The sequence below is a fragment of the Crocodylus porosus genome, unplaced genomic scaffold (genome assembly GCF_001723895.1).
Source record: "Crocodylus porosus isolate Cpor-Errol unplaced genomic scaffold, CroPor_comp1, whole genome shotgun sequence".
NCBI lineage: Eukaryota > Metazoa > Chordata > Crocodylia > Crocodylidae > Crocodylus > Crocodylus porosus.
The window spans coordinates 538,692-549,816 of record NW_017728937.1 but is presented as its reverse complement, the minus strand read 5'-3'; the positions used below and the strand labels follow the sequence as shown (position 1 = coordinate 549,816).

Here is an 11,125-nt window from a genome sequence, read left to right as displayed (position 1 = left end):
ACTTCTCTATCTGGCTAGTTAACACAGGTAGTACATTTTCCGTGCAAGGGAATGAGAGAGCCAGTACCCTGAGTGTGAGGCTTTTGCACAGGAAAAACACAGGCTGTCTTGTACTGATGTTGCTCTTCAGCCAGTGCAAGGTTGAAGAGTTGTGTTCATAGCAGCCCTAGTTTTTGGTTCAAGTTGGTGGCCCTCCCCCTTCACAGCCTGGTCCGTGATCTGGGCTGCAGTGAAACTGATATTTTCAGAAGGTCAAGGAAAGGGTGATGGGCATCTAGCTGCTTGGGTCATCAAAATCACCAATTTTATGGAAGAGTACAGTAACGGTCTTCAAACTCCCAGCACCCGTTGAAAAGCACTGCCGATACAAAACAGCCTGGGTCAACCACAGAGACATGGCCAAAAATAGATTGGACCGTAAGTGGCATCAAGTAAGTTAAGTGCAGCAAACCTGCTAGTATCATGCCTGCCTGCTTCTCTTTTCAGTGTTAGGACAGCAAATCCAGGACCCTGTATTTCAAACAGAGGTATGCAGCAGAGCCTCTCTTTCTGTTGCTGACCCGCTGTATGCACCCCACCAAGTCACTAAGAACACTAAGGCATTTATACACCCTGAGAAGCATGGAGTTCTTCATCTCCTTCCCCAAAGTCTTCTCTGTGTGGCTTTCACACTACTCTTCCTGGATTGCGCAATGCCAAGGTTTCCACAAAGCCTTGTTGACCACTGTGCTTTGTCTCTTCACATTGAGATGGTGACCTGGGGTAGTGTGATTATGGGGGCTATAGGTTCTCCTTCACTGCTCTCTCCATGGTTACTTATCCCTGGAATCAGGCCCTGGGTCACTAGGTGTGAACCTGTCCCTGAGAGCACCTCCATTAGACTGTTCCTGTGGTTGCCACAAGGCAGGGAGTTTGTCTTCTACTGTCCCCCATCCTTCTGGCAAGACTGTGGCAAGGAGCCATTTTTGCATGGGGCTTTTTTGGGAGTCTCCCCTGATGGAGACAAATCACAGATTAATGAGCTGTTGACATCAAATACTATTTTTTTCCAGCTTTGCAAACTCCTGCTCTGCACATTGCAGTCCTAGTGAGATGTGGCAGACTTATGGGGTCCTACCTCACAACTCTCTGATCCCTGCTCCCTGTGCAAAATACCACTGCAAGATGGCATTCTTAAATGGGCGTGTGAATGGTTACTTCAGCACTCCACCTCCTCCTTACCTAGAAGGTACATCTCCTTCCCCAGGTCCTTGGCCATCTCCTTATAAGCATATGCTGGAGCTATCCAGGCTGTACAGCCGTTCTGGGGATGCTGAATTAAACCTATGGGCAGCAACAGTGGGCTAACCATTAGAAAAGGTCTGACCTATTCCTACAGTGTTTTATACCAACACCAGATGAGTCCCCCATTGGGCACAATGTTGGCAGAGGAGCATGGGTCAAGCTGAACAGACTGAGAGGTGGATATATATGCTTCAGAACAACACTTCACAAGATGCACATTTTGGACAGCCCCTGTGCGAATGCGGAGTCCAATAAACATCACAGCATTTAACTGAAAGCTGCAATCTCTACAAATGCCCAGAAGGGGTGGGTAGAAGCCGTACATTGAGTGATAATGCCAGACAGTGGCTCACAGATTTGCAAGTTGATATCTGACGCTATATGAAGAAGCTTTTTGTTTGCTGTCATGGTCTCAGTGTTTTGTTGGAAATCAGTCTCCTACAAACAGGATGAATTGTTTTTCCCTTGCCTCCCCCAGGGGAGATCAATATATAAGAACGTAAATGCCATACAGGGTCAGACACATGGTTCACCTAGCCCAGTGTCCTGTCTCTAACAGTGGCAGGGGTTCTCAATCCCTGGGCCATGGCTTGGTGGCAGGCCACAGTGGGTTGGCTGCTGGTCTGCAGCCTGGTTGGATGCCAGACCGGAAGTGGCAAACCGCAGCCCCAGAGCCGGGTGGAGAGGCCACGGCTCCTTTCACAGGGCCCTCAGCAGCACAGGGTTTGGCCTGGGGAGGGGATCCTTACCTGTCTGCCAGCCGGAAATTCTAGCCACAGTTGGCAGTGATTGCTGGGCCATGGTCTGCTGGGCTGTGGCCACTTCCGGGCCATGGTTTGCCAGGTCGTGGCATAAAAACTTTGGGAACCCCTGGTTTAGAGGAAGAACACTGAACCAATGAGGTCCATCCCAACCTTGCGATTCAATATAGCAAAATATTGTCAAATGATGAAAATGTCAGAACAAATTCTGGAATGTAGAATTACATTTACACGTATAGTTCCCAGTATAGAAATCTGGTGACTTCCTTTTACAGTAGAATATAAGAACTGGGTCATACCATAGGTTCATCTTGCTTAGTATCCTGTGTCACAGTAAATGCTTCAAAGCTTTGTTTTATTCCAATATAGGCCCACAACACTTTTCTCTAAACAACTATAGAAACAAAATTCCAACACTGTAGTAATACACAGGTATTGAATGAGGTTGAAGTTATTATCCCTTACCAACAGAAATAATGTACAATAATTCTTATAATTTATAATCTGTATTATTGATATAATGTTTATATATGTAAACATAGCATTCCATAATACTCAAAGAATCTGGCTAGAGACTGGTTTACTGGCTGGTGAATTCTTGTCTCGATATTTTTCAAGCCCAGTCTGCAAATGGGTTTGTTGCAAAAACACAATACTAGGCCTGTCGTGTCCTTGCTTCCAACACTCCTCTCCTTTTAATGGAGCCATTTAGCCCTTTCACATTTCTTTTTTATTGGCTCACACATTCCTCCACAGTTCATCCATTTGTATCATTTCTATACTTTGTTTTCTAAATAAAATTCCACTTTCTCAGCTGAAGTCTTGCCAACATGCTTGTAAGCTGTTTAGTAACACCAACAATAATAATACCCTCGTTATTCACATACCACACTCACCTTTTCTTCAAAATTAGCAGTTGAAAACTGGGCTGAGTGTCTTAAAGAGGAAACTGATTCTGAATGGTTTAGTTAAAAGGACAAATCCTTTTTTTTTCCCTTTCATTCTGACTTGCCAAGACAAGGTACATGTCTTATTTGTGGGTGTGTGGAATATGAATAAAGATGGCACATATATTAGCTAGAACTGCCTTCATCTCTTTAGAATATAAGCAAATAAGAAATAACATGTAACTGGTTATATTTGCTCTACTTAATATGCCTGTAGTACTATTTTGGTGTCTGTGTATCATTTTATACATTCAGCCCTAAAAATAGCCTTATTTACTATACAACATTTTGCAATATATTTTTCAGGAGCATTTTTCATTTTTCCTCCAAAGCAAAAGCGCTGAGCTTGTATCAGGTCTAATCTCACACATGACGGCATGAGCAAGTGCTTATCTCATTGGCTTAGGTTTGCCATTCTCACATTTCCTGAACTCCCCAGTTATATTTTACCAACATAATGTGGGCTAAACAGAAAAACAGGGTGGGGGAAAACTTCTCAGGATTCTCTCTCTAGGGTATGAGGAGACCTGGCTAGGCTTTTGTGCAGGTAGAGAGGGATAGGACAGCATGGTCTGATGTTGTCCAGGACCAAGACCAGTATAAGGGCACTGCCCTACCTGTGTCTGAATTGCCACTAGGGTTAGTGCTGGTGACAGGGCATGGGATGCTCACTTGGCCCAGTGAATGTGCTGTGCCTGCTCTTGGGCCTTGTACTTTGGAGCTCTCCAAGATAGGGTGGGACAGGGCAGCCTAACAGCCATAACAGGAAGACACTCTATCATCTGGGTGCCCCTGCCTAGGAGAGATCCATGCCATCATTGCCTTTACTGGGTTGGTGCAGTACTCAGTGGTTGGGACTGGCTGGGGGCAAGGCCGGTTCTGACCTCATGGTGTTGTCTCCTGTCCCATATTTCCTGTCCTCTCAGCCAGGGTTCTCTGAGCAACAAAACTCTGGGGTACTAGCATGGTGTTGCCAATACAGCTTTGTCACCACTGAGGTAACACTCAAGGTGGGAGATCCAGGAGGAAAGATCTGCCCTCTCCACTTGGGCTTTGTGTTGGTTTGTTGAAGGAGTCTCAGGATTTAGGGAGGTGGCATGGGATGGGATGGGGGAGGACTCCCTTGTCTGAGGACCCCCTCATAGGGCAGCAGGACTTTAGGTCCCATGACTCAACAGTGTCCATGTGATGTGACTGGCACAAGATGCTTTTGGGCTGTCTGAATCTTGTTTCCCCCATGTCCCTCCCCCCCACCCCATCAGCCCTTCCTAGTCTAGTCCTTCATTACCTCCTCTACCTCTTCCCAGCTTTTCCCAGGCCCTTATAACCCATCCAAGCTTCTCCAGGTGGGATCAGTGCTGGCAGAGGTGTGTGGAGCCAGAACCCCAGGGGAAAGCACAGTTTGACTGAAGTTAAGGGTGTTTATACTGTGTGACTTGTGACTATCAGATTATAATCAGGGTTGCTAACAATCCATACATTTACCAACAGTCTGTAAAAAACAGGTTAAAAATGCCTATTCATAAAGTCCATAAAAATGGGCTGTCCATAAACTAAGCAACCTGGAGCTTGATTGAAGAGCCCTCATTGTAAAGAAGGTGGAATCAGGTTTGATGGGCAGACAGAGCAAAGCAGCACCACCTATTGTCTGGGTGGGAGTGCAGCACCCTGCAGGGAGCATCCTCTCAGCTTTATAGCCCACGGGAGTCTCTGTAGCTCCCTCCCCATCAACCATGTACTGCTGCACTCTTATGGAACTCCCTGGTCTCTGTGGTTACTTGTACTGGTTATGTTTCTTTCTCAAGGAACAGGACCTGTTTGGTTGCGTCTTGTGGGAGGGACTACAGGCAATTTATCTCAGCAGCTTGTTCTGTTTCTCTTGTTTTGCCCGTCTCCAGGGATTGTATCTTTTCTCCACGCTGAGTATTTTCAGACTCTACCACTTGCAGCTGAGCCTTCAAATGTGTTGCACTCCTCTGTCTTATGTCCCAGCTCCATCTCCAAGGAAGGTGGCTTACTCAGGAACTTTTTGCTCTTTAGCTGTTGCTCAGTAGTCTTCTTCATTTCTGCCATCATTACTCTGTCCATTTCTGCTGGTGTGGATTGGGCTGCAATTACCACTTGTTGTAATGCCTGTGCTGCTTCCTGTAGCTGGGAATATTTCTGTCGCTATTCCTCAATCTCATTACACAGTTCCTCCACCAAATTGTCCTGACATGCCAGCCATCTCTGTAAGGCCTCTATGGTGTAACCTACATTTTTTACCTATTGGTCAAGAACAGGCCTGTCATCTGTCAGGGTTGCCTGGGCCTCTACCTGTCTTGGTGTTAGTGCCGCCATTTCCTTCTCCAGCAACTGCAGCTTCTTCTCATGCTTCTTGCTCTTTTCTACCTCTATCACAATGAGCCACTTGAGTGCCCTTGTTCTTTCCACCTGAAATGCCATCAGATGTTGAATTTCTTTGGACCTGTAGTCTTTCTTCCCAATGTTTGCAGACGTTGTTACAGGGCAGCCACCATGGCTTCAGCCTGCTTGGTCTGGACTTTTCTGCATCCAGCTCCCATTGCAGGTGAGCTCCTCTCTCTCCAGCTTCCTCCGATCACACCCTCCAGCTGAGTGTCTTACTTTTCAGTCCTCCACTACTCTCTGTCATACCTTTCTCAGGTCTTCCTTTCTCCATTGTTCTATCCTTTGCTCCTTCCCCACAGGGATAAGAGCTCTCCTATTCTAGGCCTACCTCTATCTTCCCTTCAGTCTCTGGCTGTAGTCCTGTCTGGGCCTTTGGTTTCCCTTGACCCTGGCCCCACCTGTCAGCCAAATGAGCCTCTCAGGTTCTCCTGGCCCCTCCAGCAGTATTCTCAACCCTGGCATTGCTCCTCTATATTTACTCTTGGGGTTTCTATTTTGGCACAAGAGTTCGCTTCCTCCCTCTCAGAGGCACAAATGTTCCCCGTGCACGGCCTTCCCGACCAATGCACAACTGTGACGGGGTCATCTCAAGGCCGGTCACAACATTGGTCCACCCACCTGTCTAGGGCAGTCTGCCTACCTGACTTGCTTACCATGCCTTTGTTGTAATTAACAAGTTGTTTCTAGGCAGGAGGCTGTCCCTTTAATGCCTGAATACCAAGGGCATAATACACAGCTCTGACCTACTCTTTACTGTGTCATAGATTCATAGATTGTAAGGCTGGAAGGGACCTTGGAAGATCATCGAGGAAAGATAACTGGGGGTCAAGTGACTCCAGCAAGGTGTCTAGTCTTCTCTTGAAGATTTACAGGGTAGGCGATTGCACTACCTCTGGAGGGAGCTTATTCCATAGTCTGAACACCCTGACTGTGAAAAAGTTTTTCCTAATGCTGAGCCTGAATCAATTTTCCAGGTGTTTGTGGCCATTACTCCCAGTTTTCCCCTCAGCTGCCCTGGGGAATAGTTGCTTAATGTTGAATTTCATCAGGTTCCAATCTGCCCAACTTGCTAGCTTGTCTAGGTCCGCCTGTAACTGTAGCCTATCTTCAAGTGTGACCACTCTTCCCTGTAACTTGGTATTGTGCGCGAACTTGGCCAGTGAGTTCTTCACACCCACATCCAAATCATTAATAAAGATGTTAAAAAGTACTGGACTGAGTACCGACCCTTGCAGGACATTGCTGCCCTCTTCTTGCCAGGATGACACAGATCTGTTCACTATGACTCTCTGGGTCCTATCTTGTAGCCAGTTTCTCACCCTCCTGACTGTCTAGGAGTTAAGCCCACAATCCTCCAATTTTCTCACAAGGACATTGTGGGATACTAGGTCAAAGGGCTAGGCAAGACCTGCCTGGGACTAAGCCATGACTGTCATTCAGAATCTTACCTTCTGCAAGCTTATCGCAGATAGACTCCTTGATGAACTTTTCTAGGATTTTTCCTAGGATGGAGGTTAGGCTGATTGGCCTATAGTTACCTGGGTCCACCCTCCTGCCGTTTTTATGGATGGGCATAACATTGTCCCTCTTCCAGTCCTCAGGGACTTCTTCAAAGTGCCACAAGTTGCAGAAGAGTTTTGCCAGGGGTTCTGCAACTTTGGCCAGCTCCTTCAGCATTCTCGGATGAAGATCATCCAGTTCTGCAGACTTGTATATATCTAATTTTATTAACTGGTCATACACCAATTCTATGGCAATAGTAGGAAGGCAATTATTCCTACTGTGCTCATCCTCTACTCTACCTGGTGTGGTTTTCCCTTTGGTCCAGTGAAAGACCAAGGTGAAATAGTCATTCAGGAGTTCAGCTTTCTCCTCGGTGCCAGTAACCAGCTCTCCTAAGTCGTTAAGCAATGGGCCCACACTACCATTTGTTTTCCTCCTGTTTCCTATGTACATAAAGAAGGACTTCTTGTTCTCCTTGTTATACTACTACTGTCACCTCTGTGTGCCCCTCTGACGCTTGTCCCTCTGGGCCCTGTGCCTCCATGCGCCTCTGGTGCCAGGCCCTACACAATAGGGTGCCCTGCCCACTGGGCACTAATGAGGCCTCTACCTTCCCTTATAGTCTCATCCCAAAACCACCAGCCTAAACAATAGTACAAGCACAAGCCCCTTGGCTACAACCCAACAATAGCAAAGAAGACTGTGTTTTGCCCCTTTAAGAAGGCAAAACTTCCACCTTAGGATAGTGTGCCTCCTAGCCCTGGGTACCTAGTAGGCTTCTGGAGCCTTAGTCCTTGTAGGTAGTAAAGCAGGCAACCAAACATCTCTTGGTAATTCTCTAAGGCTGGGCTCCTTCCCTTGGCAGTCTCCAGAGAGAATGAACCCTGCTAGCTCCAGCCCTGAGCTTATATGTCCCCAAGGCCCTGCCACCCTCTGGTGGTCATGGTCTGCAGGTGCTAGCCAATTACTCCATTAGGCTGCTGCTTAGGCAACCTGAAGCCCTGGAGCTCTGCTTAGCCTGTAGGGCCTCCTGGCCAGGCTGTTTCAGCCCTTAAAGGAGCAGGCACATCTTAGTGCCCTGCTACACCCTGCACAATACTGCCCACTCTGTCCCCCCATTCCAGGTTTATATCTATTTTCTCTGTGTGATATCTTGAATCTGTCTCTGAGCAGAGCTCAGACAACTTGTGAATTTGCACAGGGATGTTTTGTATGTCTGTTTTCGGCTTCATTGAGCCCTCAGGACCAGGACAATGTATTTTGAGCACTTGTGCCAGGGCTAGATAAATACCAAGGGTCCTCCCTTCCGTGGGCATACTACCTTGCATTTATCCATGCCCCTTAGCTGCCCACCTCTGCAGTATAGGAAAACCTTTCTGCAGTTGTTTGCTACCTACTGTGGAGTTGGCAACCTGGAATCATCTTGAATCTTGGCAAATGTTGTCATCCCCCTATTTATTCCCTATTCAGGCTATTTATGAGTATGGGAAACAGTCCAGGTCTCAACCCAGAGCCCTGAGGAACCCCCTGTAATCTTCCTCCCTTGCACTGTGTGTGTTTGTGTGGACAGTTTTGGTTGTGGTGGGGACTTGGGAACTGGGTGTGTTGAAGGAGTCAGGGGTCTCTGTGTGGAGAAGTGGAGTGTGTATGTATGAGGGACTGTGTGCAGAGGGCGGTGGAGGGTGAGTGTGTGTAGGCACATAGATGAGCCTATGAACTTCACTTCATAAATCTACTGGATACAAAAAATCATGGACTTATAGACACTGGATTTATGACACATCACAACCTTCCTGACATCTGATACACCAGATGACCACTGCCTCAAAAGGACCACTTGCTTTTCTTCACACGTTTCCCTCCCTCCTCACCCCTCATCTGTACCCAAGACCTTGCTGGAGTTATTTGAGCCCAGCAGTCTTTACCACCCAAAGCAGGGGGGCTGGACTCAATCTCATGAGGTCCCTTCCAACCCCTAAACTTCTGTGAATCTGTGAATGTCTTCTAAACTTCCACTCATTTGCATTTTCATAGACTTCTTGTTAGACTTTAGCTTCTTTTCTACCTTAAATAACACTTAACAGCAGCAGAGTCTCCCAATGCCTAAAAAGGGGTGCTTGTGCCCACAAGCTTGCAAAGAGCTTTTTCCCAACTATTTAGTTGGTCTAATAAAAGATGTTTACCCAAAGAGGCCTTGCCTGCCTATGTCCTTAGACCAACACGGCTACAACCAACAACCCTGTAGGCACATATAGAATTGTGCATGGGGAAGGGAGATGGGATCTATGTGTGAACAGAGAACAGTGAATGGGGGAGGTCTGTGTGTGGGGGTAGCAGTGGGTCTGCATGCATGGGGAGGTGAGGGGTCTGTCTACAGAGGGCAGTGGAAAGGGAGGCTCTCTAGGTAGTAGAGATGTTTGGGGGAAGGAACTGATGGGGAGTGTTTGTGTTCAGAGTGGCTGAGGAGGTTTTCAAAGAGCTGCAAGGGAGTTGGAGGGCTCCATAGAGTGGTGGTGGAGGGCTGTCAGAGGCAGTGGAGTGGTTATGTGTGGGGGTGTTAGGGTGCTCTGTGTGTGAGGAGAGGACAGTGGGGTGTTGTGAGGAGTCTGGGGGCAGTGGAGGGGTTCTGTCGGCCTCCTGTGTATGTAAGGACATGTGGAGCATGGAGGGGTCGGGGTGGTATGGCTGGCAGTGGAGAGGTCAGTGCAGAGAAGTCATGGTGTGAGAGAACTAGGGCGTTCTGTGGGGACTGTGGGGCTTGCAGGGGAGCACTGGGGTCTCAGTACTAGGGGCTGGGGGGCTGGTGAGGGCAGCATGCTGGTGCAGGAGGAGATCTGTGTATGCTCATGCAAGGGCAGCAGAGGAGGGGAGGGGTATGGGGGGCAGCTGAAGGAAAGTGCCATGTGTTTCTCCTGATAAAAATAGGATCCCCTGGCGGGAGGGGGGCAGGGGGGCATGCCAAGGGCAGTGATACAATGAGCTAGGCTGACAGTTGCAGCCCACAGTGAGCCCACAACCCCTAGGAAGCAGCCAGCAGGTAGGTGCAGCCTCAGCCCACCATTTCTTGCCAGCCCAGGGGGTCAGGCACCAGCAGAAACCCAGAGATGTGGGAGGGGTCACAGAGGGTCTGGCACCAGCTTGCCCCCAGCAGACACCAATGGATCAGGCTAGACCCCCCCCTCCCCCCTCCACAGACTGCTATCCTGCTGAAGACCCCATGGCAATTCCTGTACTTACCCCCACAGTACCTGTGCCAGGCCCTGGGGGATACAAGGCTATAAAAGCTCAGGGTTGGGATGGCAGGTGGGCTGTGTGGTGGGAGTGAGGAGCTCTGGCAGAGCTGAGAGGACCCCAAGGCTGTGCTAGAAGGGGGCTGTGGGTCAGGAGTGAGGAGCACCAGCAGAGTCAGGAGTGGGTCATGAGTGCAGGACTATGCTTGGCTGAACACCCAACATGGGGTGAGGGTGCTTGAATAGGGGACCAGGTGACCACAGCTTTGCCAAGGGGGCCCCACAGCGAGAGGCAGGGGTATATTTAGCTGGTGCTGGCACTCATGCACTCCCCCCTCCCGCAGCACCCATGCTTCTCTCCCCACCCCCACCTGGTGCAGGTTTTAGTGCTTGAGTCACTGGCCTGATCCAGTCATGGGTATTTGGGGTTTGTTTACTAGGAAGCAGGAGGGTCTGGTGCTGCCCCCTGCCTTAAAGGGCCAGATTCTAGCCTGTTGGGAAAGGGTTAATATTCCTCACCTTGCTCCTGCTTCCTGTTTACATCCCCCATCACCACCACCACCACCCTCTCTTCCTAGACTTGGCAATAGTGTGGCCAAGGTAAGTAGAGGCCATGAGGGGCAATTTGCAGATGAGCACAGGGCTCTCGGCAGGCTGGACGGTATTCTTTGCACAGCTTAAATCTGACCCTCCTACCTTTGGCCTCCTTGCAGAGATGGAGCCACAGGAAGCTGCGCCCCTCCCCACACCAGCAACAGAGCAGCCCAGGCCCTTGGAGGCTGATGGCACGGCAGGAGAGACTGTGGAAGGGACAGCAGGGATGCAAGCCAGAGAGGCAGCACTGGGGGACAAAGGGCTGGGGGGAGCAGGGGATCATGGGAGCGAGGCCAAAGGGAGCAGTGGGGCAGTAGTAGAGGATGCTGGGAGTGAGGCCAAGGGGGGCAGTGGGGCAGTAGTAGAGGATGCTGGGAGTGAGGCCAAGGGGGGCAGT

At 49.1% G+C, this 11,125-nt stretch overlaps 1 protein-coding gene and 1 long non-coding RNA gene across 2 annotated transcripts in view; both read left to right on the top strand.

Annotated features, from left to right (window-relative positions):
• The first annotated feature begins 9,917 nt into the window (after positions 1-9,917).
• On the top strand, positions 9,918-10,932 carry LOC109318144. The gene is made up of 3 exons (XR_002103193.1): positions 9,918-9,945; positions 10,579-10,734; positions 10,848-10,932. It is a non-coding gene; the product is annotated as an uncharacterized LOC109318144 (long non-coding RNA).
• A 164-nt stretch (positions 10,933-11,096) lies between these two features.
• The window catches only part of SMTNL1 (smoothelin like 1), a 4,685-nt gene continuing 4,656 nt past the window's right edge, over positions 11,097-11,125 (top strand). Inside the window, exon 1 of the mRNA XM_019547160.1 lies at positions 11,097-11,105. Coding sequence (XP_019402705.1) covers positions 11,097-11,105 — 9 coding nt within the window. The remainder of the gene's footprint in view (positions 11,106-11,125) is intronic.